We start from the raw sequence: 26,725 nt of genomic DNA, 5'->3' as shown, positions 1-26,725 counted from the left end.
AAATTTTGAACAACACAGCACTACTACCACAAGCTGCATTACACTGAAGTTTTCCATCATGGAGTGTGCGTTACTAAGACATTATTTAAACTTGACTGATTAAAAAATGCTATAGGAATGGCTGCTTAAGATGTGCTTTGTAACCTTGTAAATAATGTTTTGAGAAGGAGCTTTGCTGTGTACAAAGATGTAATACAGAAAAAAGAAACTGTACTTAAAGAGGATTAGGTAGCTCAGGAGGCTTATCATAGTGGAAGTGGGAGTCTTTCATCACTTAGTCACCTCTTAAATTCAGTCCTGTTCAGTAGCGACTGAAAGTCATTGCTGCTTAGTGCCATATGAAATGAGTTTGGGTTTTAGCCCAGACCATAACTGGAAAGCATCCACATCATAAAAGGCAGAACGACAAATGTCTTTAATCTGCACCCTTATTGACAATTCTCCCACATCTGACCTAAAGAGTGAATGTGCTTCAAGAGCTTAACTACTGTCTTAGCTGAAGAAATAGTCTCTTAATGTTAGGGTAAGCACAGGGTGGCAGAACAGGGTGGGAAAATGCTGTTCTCATCACAGAGTACCTTTATCGGCTGAATACCTTCTTCCTCAGAGATGCTGGCTGAACATCTTTCATGATAACAAAAATGGCTTAAAAATAAACTTTCTAGACTTGAGACGTATACCAGTATAAATTCAGGAAAGCAAGGTCAAGGAATGCACCATTTGCATCAGGCATCACTCTCCAGATTTTTAGTTCCATCTTTAGGTTTTCAGGCTCATCTAAGTTTATGTCACATTCATAATAGCTGGATAAAACTATCTGAGCCCGATTATCCGCCACTTCTGATAATGTGGCATCATTCTGCTTTGCTTATCTTTTAAATCAACTTTGCACTGTTACAAATGACTACATCAGGTGAAAAGCAAGGATAAATTAGGCTTATCTCTGCATACAAGATTTTTTTCTGAAAAAAAAAATTAAGAATAGCTCACTCATTTTTTACTCAAAGCAATAGGAATTTAGGGTTTTTTTCCTTTCATATTATTAATGTTTATTTTGATTTTTAGCATAATTCAGAATTCTCAGGAGATTTGTGGTACATTTTTAGATTGATCCTAATAGAGTAGGATTCTAAATAGAGGTTGAAAGCATACATACACTGTAAAGTAGAAAAAAGATGTAAGAATTCACAATAACAGCCGCTAACAATTATATGTAAAAGAAGAGACACAGATTTCAGATGAAACTTACCAATACTATGCTGTTTCCTACAAGGAGAATAGTGACTGCTTAATATAGGAAAGAACATTAAAAAAACCCAAAACATCTAGGAATACAATTTCAGGGCAGAATAACTTAAAATAAATATTAAGATTATATTTTAATTACTTTGTAATTAAAAATAATAAGTCAAGTTTAAGAACTTATAGGCTTGTAAGTTTAAAATAATAATTTTAAAATGAGAAAGAAAATGATTTTACTAAGAAACTGAAGACAGATCACATGCTATTATGAAGGCATATAAAAACTGAGAAATTGGGGGAATTTAACATGCTTCAGAACCTCAAGAATTCTTTGGCCGTAACATTGAGAGCCTTCTTTTTGTTTTGTGAATGCTTTAGACTATGATACCTTCATCAGAGCAAGAATTGTACTAAAAGTCTGGAGGGCATAGTTCAGTTTTCTGTCTCCTAAATATTTTACAGTTTTCCAAAAGTAGCTTTCATATTGTTTTTGAAAACATTTTTTCATCTATTACTAAAGCAGTGGTACATCTCTTACTAAAACAGAGAAAAAAGCCATAGGGGTTAATAAAAATGGTTTACATTAAATTGGAATGGTTTCCACTTAGACCCTTGATTCGCATCACTCCAGAGTTGAACAGAAGTTAAAAGTAGATGACACGATCACTCCACATACATTGCGTATTATCTATTTAACCATGCACACATTCATCAGATAAAAGGCATATAAGCATTTAGTTTTTATCATCTCACATTTAGGCACTGTAGGAATTAAGAGCCACAGCATAATCCTGCACATATGCATTGATATAATCTCTTTTACAACACTGGGAAATCTAATTACGGAACAAGTAAACTAGGTGTTTCCACAAAGGTCTGGAGTTGACTTGGTGGAGCTTTTGCTCTTCCCTTCCTCTTTGAAAGCGCTGTGTGAAAGATACACATTTAGAGATAATTCTTAATCATGATAACAGCTGAATCAAAGAAAAACAGTGTGAAAAGTGGTCTGATTTTCAGTTAGTCCTACTAGATTGTAACCTAGCTGGCCTTTCTCAATGAACTATACTTCTGCCTTGCTGTATTTCATTATAGGCCACATATTGCCCCACAGAGTTGTGTAGCAGAGTATCACAAATGCTTTTACAAGTCATAAATGTTCCTCAGGTAAGTCTCAATTTATTCAGATATCCAAGGTTTTAATTACATAAGTACTTTCAGTTAAAAAAAGTTAGGCACTGCATTTCCTTCTAAGGAAAACCTATTTAAGATATCATTAGCATCCTCAAAATTTGTCATCACTGTAGTAACACAGAATCACAGAACTCCTTGGGTTGGAAGAGATCTTCAAAAATCATTCAACCGCCCTGCCATGGGCAGGGACATCTTTCACCAGGCTGCTCAATGCCCCGTCCAACCTGACCTTGAACACTTCCAGGGATGGGGCATCCACTACGTCTCTGGGCAACCTGGTCCAGTGTCTCACCACCCTCATTGGAAAAAATTTCTTCCTTATATCTAGTCTAAATCTACCTTCTTTCAGTTTAAAACCATTCCCACTTGTCCTGTCACTACGGGCCCTGCTAACAAGTCTCCATCTTTCTTATAAGCCCCCTTTATATATTGAAAGGCTGCAGTAAGGTCTCCCCGGAGCCTTCTCTTCTCCAGGCTAAACAACCCCAACTCTCTCAACCTTTCTTCAAAGGAGAAGTGTTTCACTCCTCTGATCATTTTTGTGGCCCTCCTTTGGACCTGCTCTAACAGGTCCATGTCTTCCTTGTGCTGAGGACCCCAGAGCTGGATGCAGTACCCAGGTGGGGTCTCACAAGAGAGAAGCAGAGGAGGAGAGTATCATGAAAGTATCTTGCTTCTGTTTGCTTCAGTGATGAGTTCCTTGGTTCCTCTAGGCTGACTTTTAGAGGTAATGTCTGATTTTGTTTCAAAATATGAATTGACTTTAGTGAATAGCTTTTTTCTTTTCTTCAGCATCTGACAGGCTCACAGAATGGTTGAGGTTGGAAGGGACCTCTGTAAGTCATCTTGTCCAATCCCCCCTGCTCAAGCAGGGCCACTTGGAGCCCAGGACCCTGTCCAGATGGCTTCTGAATATCTCCAAGAAGGGATACTCCACCACCTCTCAGGAAAACCTGTGCCACTGCTTGGTCACCCTCAGAGTAAAAAAGTTTTTCCTGGTGTTCAGAGGGAACCTCCTGTGTTTCAGTTTGTGCCCATTGCCTCTTGTCACTGGGCATCAATGAGAAGAGCCTGGCCCCATCCTCTTTGCACCCTCCCTTCAGATATTTACATACATTAATAAGATCCTCCCTCAGCCTTCTCTTCTCCAGGCTGAACAGAGCTCTAGTCCCAGTTCTCTCAGCCTTTCCTCATAGGAGAGATGCTCCAGTCCCTTAATCATCTTCTTGACCCTTTGCTGGACACTGTCCAGTAGCTCCATATCCCTCTTGTACTGGGGAGATACAGAGTTACTCTCTTCACATATAACACTACCAAACCTTTTAAGATATTTCAAACACAAGTTACATGTAAGATGCATTGGGATTTATTTCCATTCCTTTTCTTCTAATTAACATCAGATGATGGTAATATTTTCTTGGCATAACTTGATAGGTCAAAAGATAATGGCACAGAGGCAGTTAAGTTTTTTTCAACTTGCAGGGCATTCACATAATAAAGATATTCAGACAAGGCCCCCACTCTGCAGTTACCTAGCTTCTGCCAGACTACAATTTCTGAGACTTTTTTACACTTAAGCCATTCAGTTGTGATTGCTCCACAAAGGATTAAGAACTGATATGTACTTTTGCTACTGTTAACAGAACAATAAACAGCCATTTGCAAAAGTGGTGTTGAATTAGTTTGTCTTCACACAGCTTGCAGGCAAGTCTACAGGGGGCTCCAAAACTCTTTGCAGTGATCTGTTTTGGATTAAATTAGTGTAATGCAATTTACAGCAAAAACAATTTCTGAACATATCAATTTCTCTTCCTATACTCAATCGGGAATGACGGAATGAAAGAAGAGAAGAAGGGAGGAGGGAAGAAAAGGATAATATTGCATTCATTCATTCATCATTTCTTTTTCCATTTTTAGACTGTAAGATTATTTCATCTGCTCTCATATGAATTATAATTAATAGCATTAATAAGGTGCTTAGCCTACACTGAAAGAAAATTAATGTTATTAGCCAGAGAATAACTCTCTAAGGCATGTCACATGCAGTGACATTATAACTGTGAATGCTTTAAACATTGAATTCTGTTATACACACATCAGTATGCAAAAGCAGTAGACACACATGGTCCCAAAGCTTATCCAGAGATTTTGTATTTCATATTTTTGACAAGAACTGTTGTCATTCTCTTCAGTATTCGTTTAACAAGTCACAAACATGAAATATTCAAAGGAGTATTTTATTCATGTGTCTTATAGGTTTTTCTCCTTCTAGCATGGAGATTGCCTTATAATTGAATTATTGTCCAATTAGGTAATTGATTCTCAATAAATAAACAAATGATAATGGAGACTTGTCTTCTATTTAGAATTCTCAGTCTGAGTGGACTTCTCTGTCTTACTAGAAAGGCTGTTGCTTTTTCTCTTGCAAATGGCAGCTAAAGTCTTCTTTCTGATTCCAGCTGATCTCTCAAATCAGGAACAATATTTCATTTGCATTTCATGGTCCAATCTTGATACAATTTTTTCATCACCGGTACCTGACAGTCCGAACTTCTAACTTCTCTCCTACTCTTTTTTTTTTTTTTCATCCACAAGGGTTTTCCACAATATTTCCCACTCAGCAGATAACACGTTGTAAGTTTCTTTTAAAATTGAGTTGAAGTTGGTGTTTCTTTTCCTACCAGATGCCAAATATTTCTGATGTTGTACTATAATGCAGTTTTCCATACACTCATTTTTAATTCCTATGCGTGTGTTGTCTTTAATTAGAAGCTTTTACAGCATGTTGTTATATCTGGGCTATTTTGTTCTTATTGCCCTTGCAAGTTACATTCATCTATGCATAAATACTAATTTCTGTCTAGTGAATGATAAAACCTCCCTTTGTGGAAAGCTTATAGTTTTCACTTTTTCAGCTTTTCCAGACAATTTTGTTTGACTTTTCTACTGTAACATCTTCAGAGGCACTCCAAGAAAATACTGGTTACTGACATCAGCAGTACAGTGAATAAATCTACTTTGTCTGACACAGTTGATGCATTAAGACTGGAATTTTCAGTGGAAGTTAATGGAAATAAGTACTCCCTTCAATTGAAAAAAAAAAAAAAAGAAAAAAAGCTATATTATTCCTCCAGACTCCTTTGGAAATGTCAGCCATAACTTTTTTTCATCATTCTAATAATGGAGGAGAAAGTAACAGAGGAACTAAACACGTTTTCTACCTCCTGGAGCAAATACGCAATCTGTCAACAGAGGAGTCTTACATGACATGAGCAAAACCAAGTAACCAGACCCCCAACCGAAACAAAACTTGATGCTTGTATACTAGTTTATGACAGATGAGGATCTGTTTCCTGATTGATTAAGCTAGCTCCACTGCCCCTGATGCTCCTGCAATGGATTGTAAAGGACAATACATGAAGAAACTCGTGTATCTCCTCTCTGAGTTTGTTCAAAATTCCTATGTTATCACCACTAAATTTGTATCTTTGATTTATCCCAAGCTTTTTTAATAATATGCTTCTGTCCTACAGTTTGGTTTGTTTGACACATCTCCTAAGAGCCTGTGGTCATTCTGGAAAAGAGCAGTGGTTTTCAATCTGTTACCACCTCTGCATCATTAAATAGCCTGAAACAGCAGCACGTCAGCTGCCTTGGTTTCCAACTTGCTGTTTAAACCCCAGAGCCACGCTCCTGAAGGAGGCAGCAAAATGTAATGGCAGCAGCAAATGACCAATTAGGTTGGGATAAGCTAAATATCATGGAACAGAAAAAGAAATAGTCAAATCAAACACAGATGGTAAGACCAGCTAATGCTCGGTAGCTTACTACAATGCAGATGCAAACAGAAATGACAACACATGCATACTTTTATCTAATGAAGGCACTTCATTGACCAAATGCTGGTGGCCACTGAAGGAAGTGATAAAGATTCAGGGTGTAATACAACTGGAATGAAAGCCACTCTCTCTTTACAAAACCTGATTTAAAAAAGAGGTTTTTTCTGTTATCTTCCACATTGAAAACCTTTCATACTAAGTGTATCACAGTTTCCCACAAGGGTTTTCCCCATTTTTGCAAATACTGCACTAAATATATTATAAATCACTAAATGTACTGTGCTGCTGTTTGTCCCCTACCTTCTGCAACTAGACCTCTTGATGCAAAATACGCAAAAAAATATACATGATGCTTAACTACACATGCCTGCATAGTTTAAAAATATGTATGCACCAAAGCTGAATATCTGTTTACAGCAACTTAATAAGGAAGCAACATTTTCTTGAAGAAAGCCACTTTGCACTGGGCTGTACTGAGAACAGAATCGACTTGGGGTATGTAATGTGAGCTCATCTTTAGCTCCTAATACTGCTGTTCTCCAATATGATTATTTTAAGATCTGAACTGTTAGTTGTTTTCACAGGTGATTACATCTGGAATCAGAGATTCATTCCAATACATCTAGAGATAAGGAAAGCCTGTTGAAAGATGCAACTGCTTTCTAGCCTCAGAGAGAATGGAAGGCTTTGAAGGGCAAATTGTTTGGTTTTGACTATTCTTCATGAACAGAAGTGGACCTCACCTGAGTGACTTCACTAATTCAGAGAACTCACTAAAATAATTAGCAAATTACTTTTGCTAACAGTGCATATTGTAGTCATTTTATTTATTATATCAATATCATGTGGTCACTTTTCGAGTTAGTATATCGTTTTATGAGGACAACCTGCAGAGGCCAGATGGCACCCAGAAGCTCATGGGGTTGGATTCAACTACTCTGCTTCAAATGTCCACAGTTAAGGTGTCCATATCTCTGCTAAGTCCATACTGTATGGACTACCTTCATAGTCAAAGAGAACAGGCTTTTATAGGACACAATAAATTTGGTCATAAAGTAGATATTACAAGAGATCAGATTACTGTGCCTTTCTTTCCCCTAAGTATAAAGGACAAGTATGTCGGATATACTGTAGACATACAAATTACAGAAGTCTGCATTTGGTGGACATGAATGCAAGTCTTCCATGAATTCCCTCCATTGACGTTAGAAGCACATGTAACATACCTACACTCCAGTCCATTTCCTCCACTGCATCCCCATATAAACCATGCTTGCTTTTTCCTCTGAAACTTTCTGAAGCATATAGAGCAGTGTGGACATGAAGGTAAGACAGGACAAGAAGAAATGGTGCATCAGTATTCCTGGAAAAAAAACAAAACAAGACAAACCCACAAACCCTTAGTATATTTTAGAACAAAATTTCTACAAAGAAATCTGTTTACAGTAGAGCTCAACAAGTCTTCCATGAATTCCCTCCATTGACGTTAGAAGCACATGTAACATACCTACACTCCAGTCCATTTCCTCCACTGCATCCCCATATAAACCATGCTTGCTTTTTCCTCTGAAACTTTCTGAAGCATATAGAGCAGTGTGGACATGAAGGTAAGACAGGACAAGAAGAAATGGTGCATCAGTATTCCTGGAAAAAAAACAAAACAAGACAAACCCACAAACCCTTAGTATATTTTAGAACAAAATTTCTACAAAGAAATCTGTTTACAGTAGAGCTCAAAAAAACCTCCAAAAAACAACCTCACCAAAAAAGAGGAAAAAGAATACTATAACTGATTACAGGGTAATCTGGAGCACACACACACAAAGTAAAAATGCAATTCTTAACTGTATACTGAATTGAAAGCAAAAATAAACTACAAAATCTAACTAATTACTGTTTGCTATATATATTGAAGGAGGATGTGTTCAAAGCCAGGAACCTAGAAATTTCTGGCTACAAGCACCTCTCTTCATTTTACGAGTATGTATTTAAAAGCCTGAATAAAACCGCTGTTCAAAAACATACTTTCAGAACTGCATATATATGTGAAACACAGTTGCCTTCCTCACAAGGTCATATGGAAGCTGATCAACTAGACTATGAGGACCAGGGTCAAACATACTGTAATATCACTGACTATGTCAAACCAAGTCTACTAGTAGTTTTCCTCCTTCTTTATCCTGGACTAAGGTATATGACCAAATCTTCTCCTGCCATTTAATGCTCTGTGTGTGTATGCATGTGATCAGTACACAGCTCTACAAGTATGTTGTACCAAAGAATAAGTAATCTCAAAGTACATACTAATATAAAGAAATATTTTTCCTTGCACAGTAATGAACAGTCTCCATTGTCTTCAGTCTATTTCCTGAACTGATACAAAAGAAAGAGTGCAATAAATAGACTCTTTGTAAATTTTGCTGTTCATGCGATCAGTCAACACAATATTATGATCAGTTCCAGCAGGCTGTAAAAGCACAGTTCAAGTAAGAACTTTTTCTTATGCATTATTTATAGAACTTTACTTAATATTGTGCAGTACTAGCCAAATTTACTGCTATATGCTCTAACAGCATTTGTAGTACATTACGCATATTGTAAACATCAGTTGAATCACAAAAGCACTACCCAGAAAACTTGTCTGGATCTCACCTTAAAGCACACAGATAATTACAGAGCACTTCTGGCTTTATTTACCATATTTTCCCTCGCCAATCTGTGGTGGATAATACCTGTGATTCATGTCAACATCAAAGGGAGACTATATATTTCCTCATGCAGCTGATTCACCCACCCTTTAAAGGTGGATGCACATACTAACTGTTTCTTTAAAATGAAAAAAAATTTCTAACCTTTAGAACCTGAAAACAAAGTCTCTTAAAAAACTGATTAATATTATATCAATACTTTACTCTTAATGAAAAATAACTAGGTTTAATCTAGTATATTTATGATCCATTTTTCCTCTCTCCTTGGTTGGATCTGTTTTTGCACAAGTCGCATGGTTAAAGCTTTTTTTTTTACTGGCATAGGCAGCAGTACATAAACAAAAAATGGGAAAAATTTATCCAGATTACTCACTTGATAAGTGTGTTTCTGACTGGGACTTTTTCTTCCTAAAAAGTTTCTTTTTTAAAAAAATGACAGAATAAATAGAACATTTTTCATGCGGAAAATGGAAACAAAATTATTTGAATTCCCTTCAAATATTTGTGCATGCATCCTGTATTATCTTAGTATTATAAAGTACAGATTAAAAAAAAATAAAGAAAAGACAATATTTTTCATAAAAGATACACTTTTCGTGAAGTTGTGTTTGTTGCTATTTGAGAGGTCATATACGGGAGAACCTTTCATTACTGTAGCAACAAATAACACGAGACTTCTGAATCAATTAAAAAGACTGAAAATATCAGCACTTCAAGAAAAAAAAAGTATACTTTTAAGTTTAATATTTCATATGTATATTAATGTAACACTGACCTTTCATTAAAGAACATTTCTGCAAGGCAGCCGATTTTTGTTTTACAACCTGCATTTTTTACTGCATGGGATTATCTTTGACTTTTTCCTTAAACACAGTTCACTGAATTGAGAGTAATATACAAATTCTAGGGTAAACCACCACAAAAATCTACTTTATACTTATAACGGTGCAGGCACAATTTACTTTTCATGCAAACTGCCTTGTTCTAATGTCACAGAGATAGCGCATACTTCTAAATGTATATCTGTATTGCTAGAAGTGAGTATCAAAAGCCTCCACTTTAAATGTTATTTTCAAGAGATAATAACACAGGTCTGGGTTTTTGTTTTTAAATTGAACTGACACAAAGATCTAACTTTCATGAAGAGTCATCGAATCAATGATTGATATGGAAGGGCACTACATCATTCTCTTCTTTGCAACTCAGATTGACAGGTTCTGATTGACAGCTCACCGTCAGGTGGAGAAGTGTCTCACCTATTAATATCCTATAAAAGATCACAGGCAGCTATTTATCCCCTGCCAAAACTCTTTGAGGAGAATCGTAACTGATTACTTTTACCGTGACCTTGAAAATGGAATGACAATATCAGCTAGTAGGCAGGAGAGAAATTTGACAATAACAGCTTAACTCCTGAACCACTTCAGTAAACAGCTCCTTCAAAAACGTATTGCCACTATCTTTTACACAGTTCAAACACAGGGAACTTCAGTTTCAAAAGATCTGAGCTTCACTTATCAAATACAGTAAACATTTTTATCCTAACATGAATCACAGAGTCTCTTCAATTTACTGAGTAGCCAGAGAGATTACACATATCTGACATAAGACATCCTTTAATGTGTGCTTAACTGATCTTGAAAACATCTAAAAGCATCACGCTGCTGGTGACTCCTCTGCATATTGCATAGTACTAGATTCTTCTTTTTTAGTGCGAGGAACCTTTACGTTACTCAAGGATTCAGTTCAGGCTTGAGCTGTAAAACACAGCTTTAAAGTGGGTGAGAGTGCAAGTTACAACTAATCTGACTCTGTGCTTCACACATGGATCTTTTCTCTTTTTTCCTGCAATTTTGCTCTAAATACTTGCTGCATTGAAAACTCCTTGGGTACTTTTGTTTGCTTTTGTGTGCATTGATGTTAATCTGAGACCGCTGCAGCAGAGCAACAGGTGGGGCTCTGAATTTGTTGGCCTGTGGTTGTCAAATCAAACTGAGATTTCCGTTTACATGACTCTGTACTGGAAACGAAATGGGAACATGACATGACAGGGCTCCATTTTACTTTTTCACAATACATTCTAAATTAACCTTTAATATGATGGACAGTACAATTTTTCTGAACAACTTTTTTTTTGCTAGGTGTGAAATTATCTTCACATTCTGCCATAAAGTCCATATTTTTAACCCGTTAGACCACTACACCCCCCATACCAGTGGAGGTACTATGATTCACAGCAGCTGACTATGAAAGCAAATAAACTTGGCTTTGCCTGAGCTGGGCAAACACTGTGCTGTGTTAAAATTAGGTTAACAATTATTTCTGTAATCCCCAAAGTCTTATAAATTACAGCTAATTCACCCATAAGACTGAAATAGCCTGCGAAGAACTATTTTAAATAGATATAGGGGTAAAATATATTACCTCTTATAAGAATAAGTACACATGATTTAATAAGACTTACTCAATGAGAATATGTCATTTTCACATAGCCACAGTACACCAGAGTCACAGCTAAGACGAAAGAAAACAAAAATGTTCCAGTATATAATCTGAAGATACTTTTTCAGCACAAATGTGGAACAGTGTGTCGATGCAGGCAGATGCAAACCTAACTTTTCCTTTCCTGTAACTCTCCTTTTACTAAAAACATTCTCCTAAAACATTCAGTATCCCCCCAGGGGATAAATTCATTCAATGCTTATTCCCCACGGCTCCCTCCTCTACTTCCCGATTAGATCACCAATTAGACAGTGCTCTTTGTGACTGGATTGGCTGAATGCACTTCATTAAGCCCTGTTCCTGCAGAAGAAAAAGGTGTACCTTGGCTTAGTTGTATCAAAGCAGGACTTTGTCCTACTACCCAGATTTCGTTTTGCTCTGGCCGCTAACAGTGCTAAAATCCTTGTTAGCATGCATGAATTCGTGAGTGAATATTTCTGTACCACTCTCTTAAAAGACGCACCTTAAAACACAAATCTCATATTTTCAAAATTTTTCAAAATCAGAAAAGAGAGCTCCAGACCATGTGGGGGTAACTTACCAAAAAAAGAAAAGGTGTTGAAAATGGAATGAGAAAGGGGCAAAACCAAAGTAAAAATATGGAAAATCTGTCTCTTTCTAGAAGATATTAAAAGTAGGACGTGTTACTAATATATCTGTATTTTTGAAATGATTCTTCCATGCAAATAGCCAAGATACTTTTGACATCCCTAATTTCATGCCTATTTCTTCCCTTAAACGCTTAAGGTACACAACTCATAAATGTTTTTATTTCCTTTGTACAAAACCTTTTTTCTTCCCTTCAGAAAGTACATTCTTGTAAGCATGGGGGAAAAAAAGAAATTTCTCACCTACTACAAATTATTAAATTTACATTACTAAATCCCTCTCCCCCACAAAACTTTGGAGCCCAGTATACCGATATATTGCTTTTTAGAAGTGTTCCATTTAAAATGCAGTCTGTCACTCATTGCAGAACTAGTTAGGCCCTTAATCATCTTAAATTACTTAAATGACTAAAATCTTCCATTTTCAGATGGCCCTACAGTATATGAATAAATGTTTTAGCTCTTCTGTTCAAAAGGAACAAGCAGAGGGCTGAGAAAAAGGGATGAAGATCCAGTAGAGTTGTTATGATTTATAATTTACTACCCTTTCTTAATATATGTGCACATATACATCACGTATACAAAGATACACAAACTCCTCTCTATAATTTGTATTTTGCTGTAAACTGTAAGGAATCTTCTTGTAAGATTCATAAAAACACTTGATTTCAGAACTCTAACTCCAGTACAACATGCCAACTGCCTGATCTTAAGACCTAGTGATATATGGAAAACCTCTAAATCACAGCCTGCTAGATTACATGAAAGTAAATTTGAATGTGTGTTGTAACAGTGTTTTAAGGACTGAAGTAGAATAGATAAAAAGAAAATAAAAAATGTATTAACTGACATTACAAAATTTTGAATATTATAGCTATGCAATCTATGACTGAAAAAATAAATCTGCATTAAAATTGTTCAACATCATCTTCATGATAGCTTTTGAATATAACCATGTTTGTATGCAAATACTGTTTCCCAGAAGTTAGATTTCATTAGGATTTTTTTTTTAAATATTATTATTGTGATCAGCTATCCAAAATTGTCAGAGAGGTATTCTGTATCATAGAGTGGTACTTTTGTCTTGTTAATTTCTGATACGTTAAAAAAAGGTCTCTGGCATTTTCCAAATTTGGATTGTCTGTGCAGCTGGTCATTAAAGGACATGCTGAAGACACGAGTGACAACCACATTGAACTTAACATGAAATAATTAGCATCCATTTGACTTTCAAATATACTGTAATGTCTAGAGAGTGTTCTGATAGGTTTACACTATGTACACACAGTTGCTCTTGGGAAAAAGTAATTACAATTAATGTACACTGAGCTGACCTGCCCACTTACAATTAGGGTAAGCAACTAAACTAGTATGTGTTTTCACACACTGGATCTGACACTTGTATATTGTGTATATTCTTCTCCAGTGCCATTTCTGAGCATTGAATATTGTATTTGCTCTCTTTCAATCTACCTAGGAACAAATGAAAACAGTAATACACATATCCTAGACTAAGGAAGAACAAATACAATATCAGTTCTCCAAAAAACAGACCAAAGTAAGTATAACAGCACATAGCTATATGCTGTGAAGAAATTATAAGAAGACTTGACAAATACAAAATCTAATGATTACATACATGGTAAGAAGTCATAAAGCTGACAATATGACCGAGAAATAGCTAGAAAAGAGAATAACGTCAGGAAGTTCATTGCCTGAACTCCAAAGAACTTATAAAGGTAATACAGGTAATAGGTATAGTAAACTTACTTAGGTAAAACATTTATGTTGTAATTGTTATATATATATAACTATATATGCATTCATAGGTATTTTATATATATAGCATAAAAGGGCTATATAGGAAGTACCAGTGCTGTTGAAGATTGGAGCTTCATTATATATTTATTGTAAAGATAATTAACCAATTAAAACATGCATGATAGCTGATGATTTGTAGTTTGATGATAAAATGTATTAAGAACCAGTGAAGGCGAATGACTCTGAATTCTTCAAATTCAGGATTGTTTGAACTCTGGTGTACTTGTACACAGGGATTACTGGTGTACAGGACCGAGCTTGTTACTTACTGTATTATTTAAACAAAAGAAGCCTGTATGGCAAAGCAAGTGTTGAGTCAAACGTGTGGCTAAAGGAGGGTTGAGGGAGCCTGCTCGCTGAAAGAAGTGGAACCACAAGAATGCTGTGGAGCTTCCAAAAACCTGATGGCCCTTCACTTATGAGTGACAGATGTCTGCCTGCTGCTGCAACCTGGTTGCCTTTTGATGGCCATTCCCTTACAAATGGCCAAAGTCAGTACATTAGTCATAAAAGCAATGGTCTACTGGTGTACTGGAGTTGACAGGTATGAACTATATAATGTCAGAACCAGCGTGTCAAAGCAAATATTGATTTTGTCGCTCACACTATTATATGGGACAGATCAGTTCAGTGAATATTAATCTAATTACTCCTATCCCCAGGAGCAAGTTTTATGGTCATATACTTTGCATGTGAATTCACTACAGGGCACAGTTAAGATTGCTCGAATGCCCTAATTGCTTCTCAATGCCTTAATGTGCTTGGATATTCTTTAACATTGACTCTGAATTGTCTGGGTTATAACTCTTACTATAATTGCAGCATTCCTGGTACAAAGTTTATTGTAAATTACAAATATGTGCTTGACTTCAATTTAACATCACTTTTGTCTGGAAACTACATTGAGAACTGAGGCCAAGTGCCCAGCTGACGTAAAGCCACTTACCTCCAGCTGACTCAACAAAGCTATGCTGACTTAGATGATATATTGTCTTCCCAGCTCTAAACACTGACTAAGCTATACAGTAACACTGTGGACGTTATGAATATTAATAAAGTTAAAAGAGTTACTAGTTTTCTAGCATTGATTTCCAATCTTGAACTCAGCTGTTTTGGGGCTGCCATTTTATTGTCATTGCATTGAAATCAATGAAACATTCAGAGATATCCAAAACACTACAAATCACTACAGGCACATTACCTGCTTGTAAATCACGGAAGAATCTGCCAACATATAGTTAATGTACTCAAGAGTCTTTTAAAATCGCCAAATGCTTGGTCACTAAGCAAATAACTTCTCAACAATTTTCAAAGGCGGGTATGTGTGTGTGTTTGTAGTAAACAAAGTACTTCACTGTTAAATTAGAATGCAGATGAGAAGGTATCTTTATACCTATCACCATTGCCAAGAGGAAATACAGATGTTTTAGTTTGTTTATTTATAAATACTCATGAGAATGTTGATTGTTGGGAAGACTTACTTACTTAAAGAAATTTGATATAAAAAACATTTTATTTTGGTATGATGAGTAGAGATGGCTACATCAAATATTTATAATGATTAAAATGATAAAAAAATTGCAGTATGAGATCAAGATTTTAGATAAACATTTTTTCTTGCTAAAAGTCTTGATGACTACTACTGCATGCACTCATTAAATCTAGCAAATTTAGCCTCTGATTCTTTGGTACGAGTTTTCATTCAGCAGTGACACCATGTGAATGTATTCACAGTAACCACCTGGTACATACTTTTTAGAATAGTAATTAAGGGACGTCTTATGTCTTAGAACATGTTTTTACTTTTGATTAACTATTTTTAGAAATGGTGCAACCTGTTTCAAAATTGACCGAGAAAAATACTTTGGCATATTTTTCAAGAAGTTAAATGTATTAAATATTTTTGCTCCAAATATACTGGTTTATATTTCAGAATATATAAATGTATACTGTTATGATTTGATCCTATTAAAAGCCCTGTAGTGACAATTATGCCAAAGTAGCTAACTTTGCAAAAATGAAGAATGACTTAGGATGTTTTTGTACATCCAATGTTTAGGTGACCCATTGTGATGGCTGTTCAAAAAAACATTTATTTCCTAACTTCTGTAAATCAAATCTTTTCAAAATGAATCTGGCATAAAAGTGGAGGCATCTAAAAGGACAGTGACTTAAAAAATTGCCCTTATGAATGCCATTTTATGGATGCATCAAATCAATTATGAAGAACAGTTTCCAATTCCAGAAAAGTCATGGATTATGACTCTGCATTGTGCTTTCACATAATTAAGTCACACCACAAAAGATTTTTCATATTTCAAGTTACATGAAATCCTAAAGAATGAAAGTCCTAAAAAAGTCAGATTTTTTTTGAAAAAAATTTCTGAAACATGTAAACATAAATAGTTTTTAATTTTTTCAGAGAAAATAATGACATACCTGATAGAAAAAAAAGTCACTTTCACTAAAAAGATTAACTTCAGTCATCTTTTAAAGGAAAAAAATGATGACAATATGTAATGACATATGCCTCGTGCCCACCAGTTCACATCTTTTTTCTACTTTTTTTGAAACATCATCATTGTGAAATGCCAGCATTAACATAGCTAGAAACCTACCTTCCTATAAGCTGCACGGCTTCCTTTGTCAGTCTCTGAGTAAGGTTCTCATAGGATAGTGGTTGCTGGATAATCTGATGGTCCCTCATTAAGAAGCAGTTCAGGTGTCGAAAATGATAAAAGAAAAAGATCAAAACCGCAAGTGAAATAGCGGTTATTAACAAGCAGTAAGCCAATGCTTGGAAAGGTACTTTGAGGAGACCAATGTACTGTACTATTGCCAAAGAGACCAGGGTGATTCCAGCAATTTGGATTGGGATGACAAGGGATTTCTGAACCCCTTTTAAAAACACGCTGCCTTGGCCAGGTTTGCAGTCTCTAAAATTGGTCACGGTAAGCCCGTAAAAGTAATCAAATCCATGACTGAGGGGGTGGTGGCAGAAGTCATTGCTACTTTCACAGTTCATCCCAAGATGCCACTTTCCTACAAAGAGAGAAGGACAGGGAGTATTTTTGTAGTTAAATCATCAAACTTATAATGTGCACTATTCCAAACTGTTACTATCTGATTGATATCCTCCACCCCCAGGATTTATTGTGTGGATCCCTATTTTCTACCTAATCTTTCTTTATGCCTTCATCAAAGACTTTGTTTCATGTCTGCCTCTTCGTTTTAGTTAGAAATAGTTTGGCACAGCTCCTGATGGAGACCATTAATTTCTGAGTGGGCTAGCAGGTCACTGAAGAACAACAGAGCCCTAACAGATAGTTAACTTTGAAAATGAAGCCTTTGTGCATGTGTAGTCATAAGAAAATACCGTTTTGTAGCAGCTACTGCCAATACGGAATTACAGAATATCCTTTCTGAAATTTTTCTGGCAAATCATTCACATTTGACTAGTTTTTGTTTTTTTTTTTTTAAAAGAAGAAAACAGTAACAAACAGGAAATAAATCAAGAATAGTGAAATTACCAAGGCATTTATTATTTAAATGATTGCATAATCTCTGAAATTGCCAAAATCCCTCACTGTATACTTATATATAGTGAGGGAGATTATTTTTTAATTTATATATATATTTTATATATATAAATTAAAAAAGAAACAACAGTAACAAGTAAATTACCACCAAATACTCTCTCTCACAGCATTTCGTCTCACTTGGAAATCATTCTAATTCTGCAATAACGTTGGACACTGACTGACACAAGAAAACAGTAAGTCTGATTTGCATTATAGTAGCATAATCTATGTTCATGCTGATTACAGTAAGTATTTAGATAATTCATTCTGTGACTCAGGTACAACCCCTTACCATATGCTTATGCATCAGTTAGTGCAACAGACCTAACTGGTAGCTGTTATTTAAATTCAAATGCATAATTAAAAAAAAATTCAAATTCAGTTAAGCCTATTGACATAAATTATGGTTAGAGCTATGCTCTTTGGTCTCAGCAAGGAAATGTGTTGAATATTTGACAAAATGTGTCACCCTTGACAAAACAGATGACAAAATATATTGCTGGGCCAAATTTTATTTATTTTTTCTGAATCAAATACCTAAACATGACCAGCATAATTCAGGGGTTGTGATCTTAAAGAAACAAACAAAAAAACCCGCAAACCCAGCAAGTCCTCAACCCCATAACCTAGTCCAAAGAAATCTGAAATATTTTATATATATAAATTAAAAAAGAAACAACAGTAACAAGTAAATTACCACCAAATACTCTCTCTCACAGCATTTCGTCTCACTTGGAAATCATTCTAATTCTGCAATTCAGGGGTTTTGTTCTTAAAGAAACAACCAAAAAACCCGGCAAACCCAGCAAGTCCTCAACCCATAACCTAGTCCAAAGAAATTTGAAATATTTTGCTCTAGAGACTTCAGGATACACACGGTAGAAAGTACATGAAAGGAATAAAGCATAGACAGAATTTTTCCCTTTCCCGAACTGTCCCAGCTTTTACACATCTGTAAGAAAGAGTCCTGATGCAGGCAGTCCTGAGCATCTCCTGGGTCTAGAGAGCAACATATCCATCCTGCACTGCTGCCTTTGGCTATGACAAATGCGGGTACTGCAGCACCGAAGAGGGTGAAGATGGGGGTCAGTTCTGATTTTTTGAAATAGTACCTAGCAAATGGACTCAATGTCATTATTCTCTTTCACAAATTACAGAACTAAGGTATGGGTTGGCAATGTCTAAATTCATTTGTCAGCAAAGGTGGAGAAAAATACTACAGAAATCTTGAGCCTAACTGAATGCTCACTTGAGAGTCCAGTTCTCCTCATACATCTCTTGATGGTCTTAGGTTAGAAATACCTTCTGTATATCATAGAAGCAGGTATGAAGGCATTTTCAGGTCTGCTTATGTGTCAGTGGAATGGAGGTCTCTACAGCTTTCTCATCCCATCAGAAGTTTTCCCACTTACTGTCAGATGGCCCCCCTCACCCGAGGCGGTATTCTGCTTTCCGCGGGCAGAATGGCTCTACTACCTACTTTTGACATGGTCCAGTGAACATTTTTGTGGCTGATTACAAAAATAGCAATGCAGACCACTGTACTGAATTTTTAGATGTTATAATGGTGCCTTAGCTAATAATAGCTAAGACTGCAACTCTGAATTTCATTCCCAGGAAGAAAAGACACAGATTTTGGAAAAGAAATGCTTCAATGTTTTCTCTTAGGTTTACATGACTGTCTTTATGGAATAATCGTAAAGCCAGATGTGTAGCAAGGTCAGCATGAAACAACTCTCATCAAGTTAAGTAATTGAAATAAAGGTAGAGGCTTATAATCACAAATATAAATGAACTTAAAGCTTTAATTTTTAATTTTTTTGCTGTTATTTGTCAATCTCAAGGCACCTATAATTCAGTAAAAAAATATGAAAAAGAAACCCAAACAAATTAAATATACTTTCAAGGTCATTTATTATGATACAAAGAAGTTCGTTTAAACTGGATCTCAATAAAACTAGACATTGCAAGCCAGGACAGAAGAATCTCGCAACAACAAATTAGGACAGGGGAAAATATAGGACCTATTTTTATCACAAGGGTTTTAGCAAGCACAACAAATTGTTCAATGTCAAGATGAACTTGCGCCTCAAAAAAAGATTTGTTCAGAAGCAACTTAAGCCAAACAAAGCAGAGATCAGGTTAGCTGGGAAAAGCAACAGAAGCACAGAAAGACACAATTGCCATTCTCAAATGGCTGATGAGGCAAGTTTGATAGGTCCTGCCCTACTCTGAAAAAGCAAGTGATGACTGGGTCCACAATACATGTTTTGTTTCATTCCTTGTGACAATAACCACTGCCTTGAGCTAGCATTTTAACAGATTATTGTAATGTGCTTTACACTCTGGGGCCTTTCTGAATCTGAGAGCAGTGCAAAATGCTCTCACCTCTGCGAAGTGAAGCTTCGTAGTACGGACACTTCACACAAGCACCATACAAATTTCAGCAGACTCTACCAAACTTTTGAGTGAAATTTATGCTGTTAATTGTAAATTACAAGTACCTTAATAGTTTGAGACTTAGGCTTTTTTCCCTCTCCTTCTGCCACAATTAAGATTTCTGCAGAGCAAAAGCAATGCAATGAAAGGCAAGTGGAAATGAGAGGCAAGCCCTATTCAGCCAAGAAACTTCTTTTGGGACTCAGTTTTTCAGAACCCAGAAAGCTAGAAAAATCCATGTTTTTCCCTCTACTTTCTCCTCAGACAGTTGAAAAGGGAGCAATCTGAAAACTGAGTTACATATACTGATATATTTCTTTTGGTATGGTTTTGTGCTCTTCAGATAAATGGTAAGATGCAAGATGCAGAGCAAGATGCGAACAAATATTTTATGTGCTCAAAGAAATATATGTATAAGATACACATAGCAATAATAATATAAAGTATATATGTATATATTATCAATACAATCAGATTTTAAGCTGTTCTATTAATAACTTTTCTATTAAACCTACTTCATAGACTCAGCCAATCTTGTGTTTCTCACTACTGTGATCGTGTGTCCAAATATTACAACTTGTTCTGGAGGAAAGATACAAGTCCCAGTTTATCCATTAGTATTTTAAACTTTGGAGATAAGCTATGTAGGTGGATTTTAAACTTCTCTAGATAGTAGACAACACACTTGGATAACAGTAGTGAGGAAAAGTTGACCTTTACTCAACTGTAATTGAGTACAGCAGTAGTTAAAATAATACCCATCTACTTTCAGTGGAATTTTTGCATTATGAATAGCTGTTTCCTACAAAACATCAACATTTCTTGCTACTCTCCAGGATCCTTAACTGGTGAAATATTACATATTCAATGCATCTGCCTTTTTTGAGAAAACTTGGTTTTGTTGCAGATCTTCTGACTGTGTCTCTTCTTGCCAGATCTATTGGATGTCACCTTCTTTGTGTCACAGGGGAAAAAAAATGAGGTAAAAAAGTGTACCTATAAAATAGATTTATAGCTGAAATATATTTAGGGACGTATCAAGCAAGAGGAAGCATATATTCAGAGGAGGGGAAAAAAAATTAAAAAGAAAGGAAAATGCATTTAGGAAAGAAAAAAATGTCCTTAGAGAGTAAAGGGGAAAGAAACTTGGCAAAAAAAAGAAGTGACAGTACAGGCTTGAGGAACTGAAAGGCTTCAAATTACCCTTATGCCAATCCATCACTGGTGCGGGATTTGACAATTAATTGTTTGGGAACTGCTGAGTTGGACTGAACCAAGCAAAGACTCCATGACCTAGACCAATGTGATGTGATAAGAATACCAGCAGAGGCAGCAAATGGGCTGGTTGGGAATCAGAGTCTGTCTATCTAGTCTTCGAATCTACATAATTTTTCTTCTTGTCATTTACATATACTTTATCCTTTATTTTAATGCACTTCTTGATTTCTGGAAGCCTTCATTATACACTAAGGATATGGTAATATTACATCTTATGGTTTCATAGCTATCATTCAGGCCACTTGGAAGAATTGTTCATTAAGCATCATGGAGATAACTTCTGGAGATCTAAGTGGCAAGCTGTCATGTTGCAGTGAAAGCAGTTAAAAAAAGAACATTAACTAGGTCAGCCCCAGAAAATGAGTTGTATTACAGTGCTTGTAACAAACACAAAAATGATTTTTTTGCAGTCTTTAATTGAATATGGAGCAATAGGAATTAACTCCATGATGAACATGATGAATTATGAATGGTCTTTTTGCACTACGGTTCAAATACACCTGCACTAAATATACTTCTGTTAAGATTTTCTTGTTTTCTGTTTCGAATCTGTCAGAACATGAAGGTATTTTATACTTTATAAGACTGGAGTATAGCTAAGTAGGATTTTTAAGTTAGGAACATCAACATTAGTTACCTACGTAATACGGATATTTTCTGAACAGCGGTGTGAATTGTTAGCCTTGCTAAACAGCCCAATTTTTAAACAAAAGTTACTCCCAAAATTGCAAGCTTTTGTTACACTTAAAAACCAAATTGGGTGCATCCAGCTTCTAAAATAATGTAGTAACATTCCAGTATGATGTTCTCTAAACAACTACTTCCCGGCATTTCCAGTACAGAAATGTACATTAATGTAATACAAGTTGTATTTCACAAAAATCTTCTAAAATATAAGCAGTGTAGAATAAGTCAGTGGCCAAATTAGGAAAAAAACCCCCAAACATTATTTAAATGCTATACCTTTATGATATTCATTCCAATTCCATTTAATATTAACCTGGTGGGATTCCTTTTACCCATTACAGGGTATTTATGTTGCAGTTAGGTGTCTGAACTATCTTTATAATGAGAGAGAAACACATTTTTGTATTAAACATCTACCACAGGATGAGACAAATTTCCTAGAAATGCCCATTTCTGTCTGATGACTAAGAGGAGAATCCAGGCAGTTAGCCCAGGTACTACATTGTCTACTTTATGGATATTTGAAAACTGGTGAAATGAATCCCACCACTGTGCTAACTTGTACCCTGTGATCCACCCCTCATTGTCTCTCTGTTGTAACCAAACTCCTCTTTATACTGAAAACTTTTCAAGAGCTTGACTAATTTTCAATTTGTTCATCATGTTTCTTCAGTACCTTGCACAATGAGACTATAACTACACAAGTGAATCAGACATACTTACCTGATCAGTGTTTCACATATGCATGGGAATGTGCTCAGCTTTGTGCTAGCAAAATAAACTCATTATGCTGTGGGGGAAAAAAGCTTAATGCAGACCTTTAATAGCCTATATGGAAAGCTAATGTTTGTTTGATTGAAATGAATTAAAAACAATGCTGTGTATGTATGCAATTTTACCTATTAGAGCTGTTGTATAACCTCTCTGCTTCAGGAGTTTGGAAAAAGTTATTTCTTCAGAAGGAAGTCCCCCAGAAGAGGCGGAAAATAAGAAGACACCAACTCGTGAGAAGGCGGCCATTCCTAAGTACAATGAAAATGAATGAGACTTGGATAATATAATGAAACAATTTCCATTCATTCTTTCTGCATGCACTTTTTTACTTTAGGTGGTGTCACTTAAATGATATATTACCACCAGATGCTAAACATTGCAAGTGGCAGATACAATCATCCATTTTGTTGAGTGAGGTCTTTTCTGTATTGACACCAGAAATTGAGAAGTGGAGAAAAAAATTTCTGCTTATAACTGCGGGGCCAGCCATCACATAAACAGCTGCAGCCCCTTCTGTAGATGTTCTAAGGTATAACATATCTGAAAGAAGTTGAGCTTGCCTAATTTATTTTTCTTGTACACAGAGAAGGAATGGAGTGAGATCACTCCCAAGTTCTACTCTCAGAACTTCCACTTTCCTCATACGTGGTTTTCTACAAGCCTTTAAGGTTATTTGAGAGAAGGGAGTTGAAGTAGGGCAGTCTTACAGCTGGGCATGTAAATATCATTAAGTCAAAAAAGAGCAAGAGAGAGTCTGATTCTGGAAAGAGAGTGGGTAGGGCACTCAGCTTTGATGGGAGAGGACCAGTGCTCCAATGGCACGAAGACACATCATTCAATGCACACAGAATGCATTAAAGCAGCATCAGGTATCAGCTAACAAGACAACATCTAAATAAGGCACAGTAATTTCTATATACTGAGAGTCTTAGGAACACAAACTTGAGCTTATAAACTACTCTCAGGATGAGGAACTTGAGAGCTCAGGTTCATGAAAATTAGATTACTAGGATTACTAGATTACTAGGATTCCAGATGAGAGCTGGCTCTGAGTATAGATAGACAGAACACAGAACATCTACGCAAATCTGTGCAGACTTCTCCAGGAAGTCTGAATTATGCAACTGGATGTTTGCAGTGCCAAAGTTACATGACTGATGTAGACAACCGGAATCTTCCCTCAGGTATCCCTTGTGGTTAGATGAGAAAAAGACTCGTTAGACTGGTTTATTAGAGAGCTCAACCTACCCCTCAAATGTTGACTTCAGTTTGTCACCCCAGCTAGCTTTATTGATCAACAGTTTAGGTAGTTTCAGTCATCTATACATATCTATACTTTATTTATTATATATTTATTTATTTTTATTTTTATGTACTTTGATCTCTTGTAACTGAAATCAGTGTAATTCCCTTAAGTTACCAGAATGAAAGTACAGAACCATGATTTTGGGGTTTTTTCATCATTACCTTTCTATGAGTTTGTGTCTCATCAAATACTGCATTTTGGAATAGTTTTCTTCAGCTCTATTAGCAGGAGTTTTAAATTTCTAACATTTTATTCCACACCGTGATTCTAGTATCTTCTATAATAATCCTTTACTAGTTTCTTTACTAGTTCTTCACTGATGTTTGGAAGTAGTCCATACTTAGCAATTTCGTAATTTAATTAAGACAATGTTCAATTTTTGCACCTACATGGAAATGATTAGGTATGACTGAGAGCAGATCACTTAAGAAAAAAATCAGTTCAAATGCTGAATATGATGGATCGTAATGGAAAGTGACCTGTGGCTTTACCTACAGTAAATATTAATAGCAATATAGCTGTAACAGGTATATAAAATTTTCCTTTGCAGCTGAATGTAATGGAAAATTTAGCAAGTTATATTAGCTGGCACTTTTGCAGAAGCTTGTTACTTGATTTGAATGAGCACGAACATACCAAGTAAGCTCCAGAGTCTTGCTTTGCTTTCATTCCCAGAAGCAAGGACAGGATGTTTTATCACTAATGAACAAGTGATCTTATTAATGTATAATGATCCTTACTAAAAATGATGTTAAAGGAATGTTAAAGTTGCATGTCTAAGCACTGAAGGGCTCAGTCCCAGCACACTAAAATAAACAGACTGGATCCTTACTGACTCAAATGGGCTTTGGATCAGGTATTTTAAAAGTAAGAGAAGCTATCAAATGCATGTATTCATAGGATACTTAACACTGTGTATGGGTAGATATGGAACAAAAATACTTAGAAAGAGGGGAGATTTTTTGCTTTCTTCTTCCCAGCTTTAAGGCCTGCTGGCATACAAACTGTCTTTCCCCCCCTCCCCTGAAAAAATAATAATTTGTCTAAACCAAAAGGTTTTGTAGAAACAGAAATGTCTGAACAGAAGGATTCACATTGGGTTTTTCCACTGTGTCTTTCTAGATGCATCTCTGTGATGTTCAACACCCAGGCTGCCCACCAACATCCTGGCAGTGGCCTGAATGCAACTGGGGAGGCAGGCAAAGAGCCCACGGTCATTTGGACAGCGGAGGAAGTCGATGGAATTTGTCTGCTCCTTACATTAAATAACCACAATCTGATTTTTTCCTCAGTATTTAAAAAAAAAAAACTTTTTCTCAATTAAAAAACTTTATTTTTGTGTTAACTCTTCTGAAACATGAAAATTTCCCATATATATGGAAGATTTCAAATGTTGACCAACTCTGCTGAGCTTGATTAGTCACTGAAATGAATACCTAACCCCGTAATGATAAAGATATCAAGAAAGGCCAGAATAAAAATTGCATACAGTTTACTGCACATAAAATATGATATTTATATATAAATAAAGTAATGGCATTTTACCTGATCTGATAGGATATCGCCCTGTCAGGAAAGCTGCCCTGCTTGGAGTACAAAGTGGGGATGCTGCTATATGCTGAGTAAGTGTCACTCCTTCCTCTGCTAGCTTGTCAATATTAGGGGTTCTAGAAAAACATAAGCAGGAAAAAAAATAAAAGAAGACACAAAGATGATTATTTGGAAATGGACGTGGCGAGATCAAGACATGCAAGGCAAAAACTATCAGGAAAATCAAATTAAGACTTACTGTATGCAAATTATCCAAACCATGGTGGTGTTGCAATTCTAAACACTATCGTGTCAAATATTTTTACATTAGGTGTCAACACTGAACTGAGACACTGTGGCATTGTGCCAAAAATCTTTTTCCCCACTTTCATCTACTCTTCGTGGTCAGTACTACACTGTGACACCTGGACGTGTTGTATTGCAACCCTTTTTAATGCATTCATTGACGCAGAACTGTAACTTTGCTACTTACATGGCCTTTCTGCTTCAGCAATGGGGAGAGGAGAGACTGGAGAAAGGTTGTGCTTCCTTACCCCCTACTTGGTGTCACTTCTCTCTTTCCCCAGCAAAAGTTTTTTCAGGCAGGGGTAATGTTGTGTGGTGGTATCAGTTATTAGGAGAGATTCAAACAGTGATGACTCTGTGTTAGGCTCTATATTAATGATGTTTACATGTCTGACATGACTATGTCTGCAATATTAGACCCAGGAGCACATCCAAGTTTCCATATCTGCATGGGAAACTCTGTGACCTGGCTCATCATGCAGATGAAAATTGGTTCCTGGAGGAAGAAATCCTGTGCCCTTGGTTCTACAGAAAGAAAACTAGGAATACAGACTGGTCAGGAACTGCAGCATGCTCCAATAGGTCCCTGACCTGGGATATCAATGACCATGTATTAATGACCATGACCTCAAGGCACACTAGTGCTCCTATCATCTAAGTCTGAAGAGTCAGAAACATTAATTATCCTCAGCCTTCTTTGCTATCTATAACATCACCTACTGATACCTAGCAGTATGGTGAAATTTCTTCATACTCCAAAGATCTAATTCTGAATTGTCACATGAGAGAACATAGATCTTGGAGGAATTCTGGTCTTGGGAGGGGAGTGATCCAAGCAACAGTGTTGTATAATTTTTTTCCTGTTTAAAACTAGAAGCCGTAACTTGAGTGATTTTTGTTGAGTTTGAGTTAT

At 36.1% G+C, this 26,725-nt stretch overlaps 1 protein-coding gene across 1 annotated transcript in view; it reads right to left on the bottom strand.

Moving 5' to 3' along the window:
- STS (steroid sulfatase (microsomal), isozyme S) overlaps positions 1–26,725 on the bottom strand; it is a 119,769-nt gene that overhangs the window by 61,757 nt on the left and 31,287 nt on the right. Inside the window, exons 3-6 of the mRNA XM_009333383.1 lie at positions 25,522–25,643; positions 22,796–22,918; positions 16,530–16,953; positions 7,780–7,916 (exon numbers count right to left, since the gene is read on the bottom strand). Coding sequence (XP_009331658.1) covers positions 7,780–7,916; positions 16,530–16,953; positions 22,796–22,918; positions 25,522–25,643 — 806 coding nt within the window. The remainder of the gene's footprint in view (positions 1–7,779; positions 7,917–16,529; positions 16,954–22,795; positions 22,919–25,521; positions 25,644–26,725) is intronic.

The sequence above is a fragment of the Pygoscelis adeliae genome, unplaced genomic scaffold (assembly GCF_000699105.1).
Source record: "Pygoscelis adeliae isolate BGI_AS28 unplaced genomic scaffold, ASM69910v1 Scaffold69, whole genome shotgun sequence".
In the NCBI taxonomy this organism is placed as follows: domain Eukaryota; kingdom Metazoa; phylum Chordata; class Aves; order Sphenisciformes; family Spheniscidae; genus Pygoscelis; species Pygoscelis adeliae.
The sequence above is the reverse complement of the archived record's forward strand: the minus strand, read 5'-3'. Positions and strand labels throughout refer to the sequence as shown.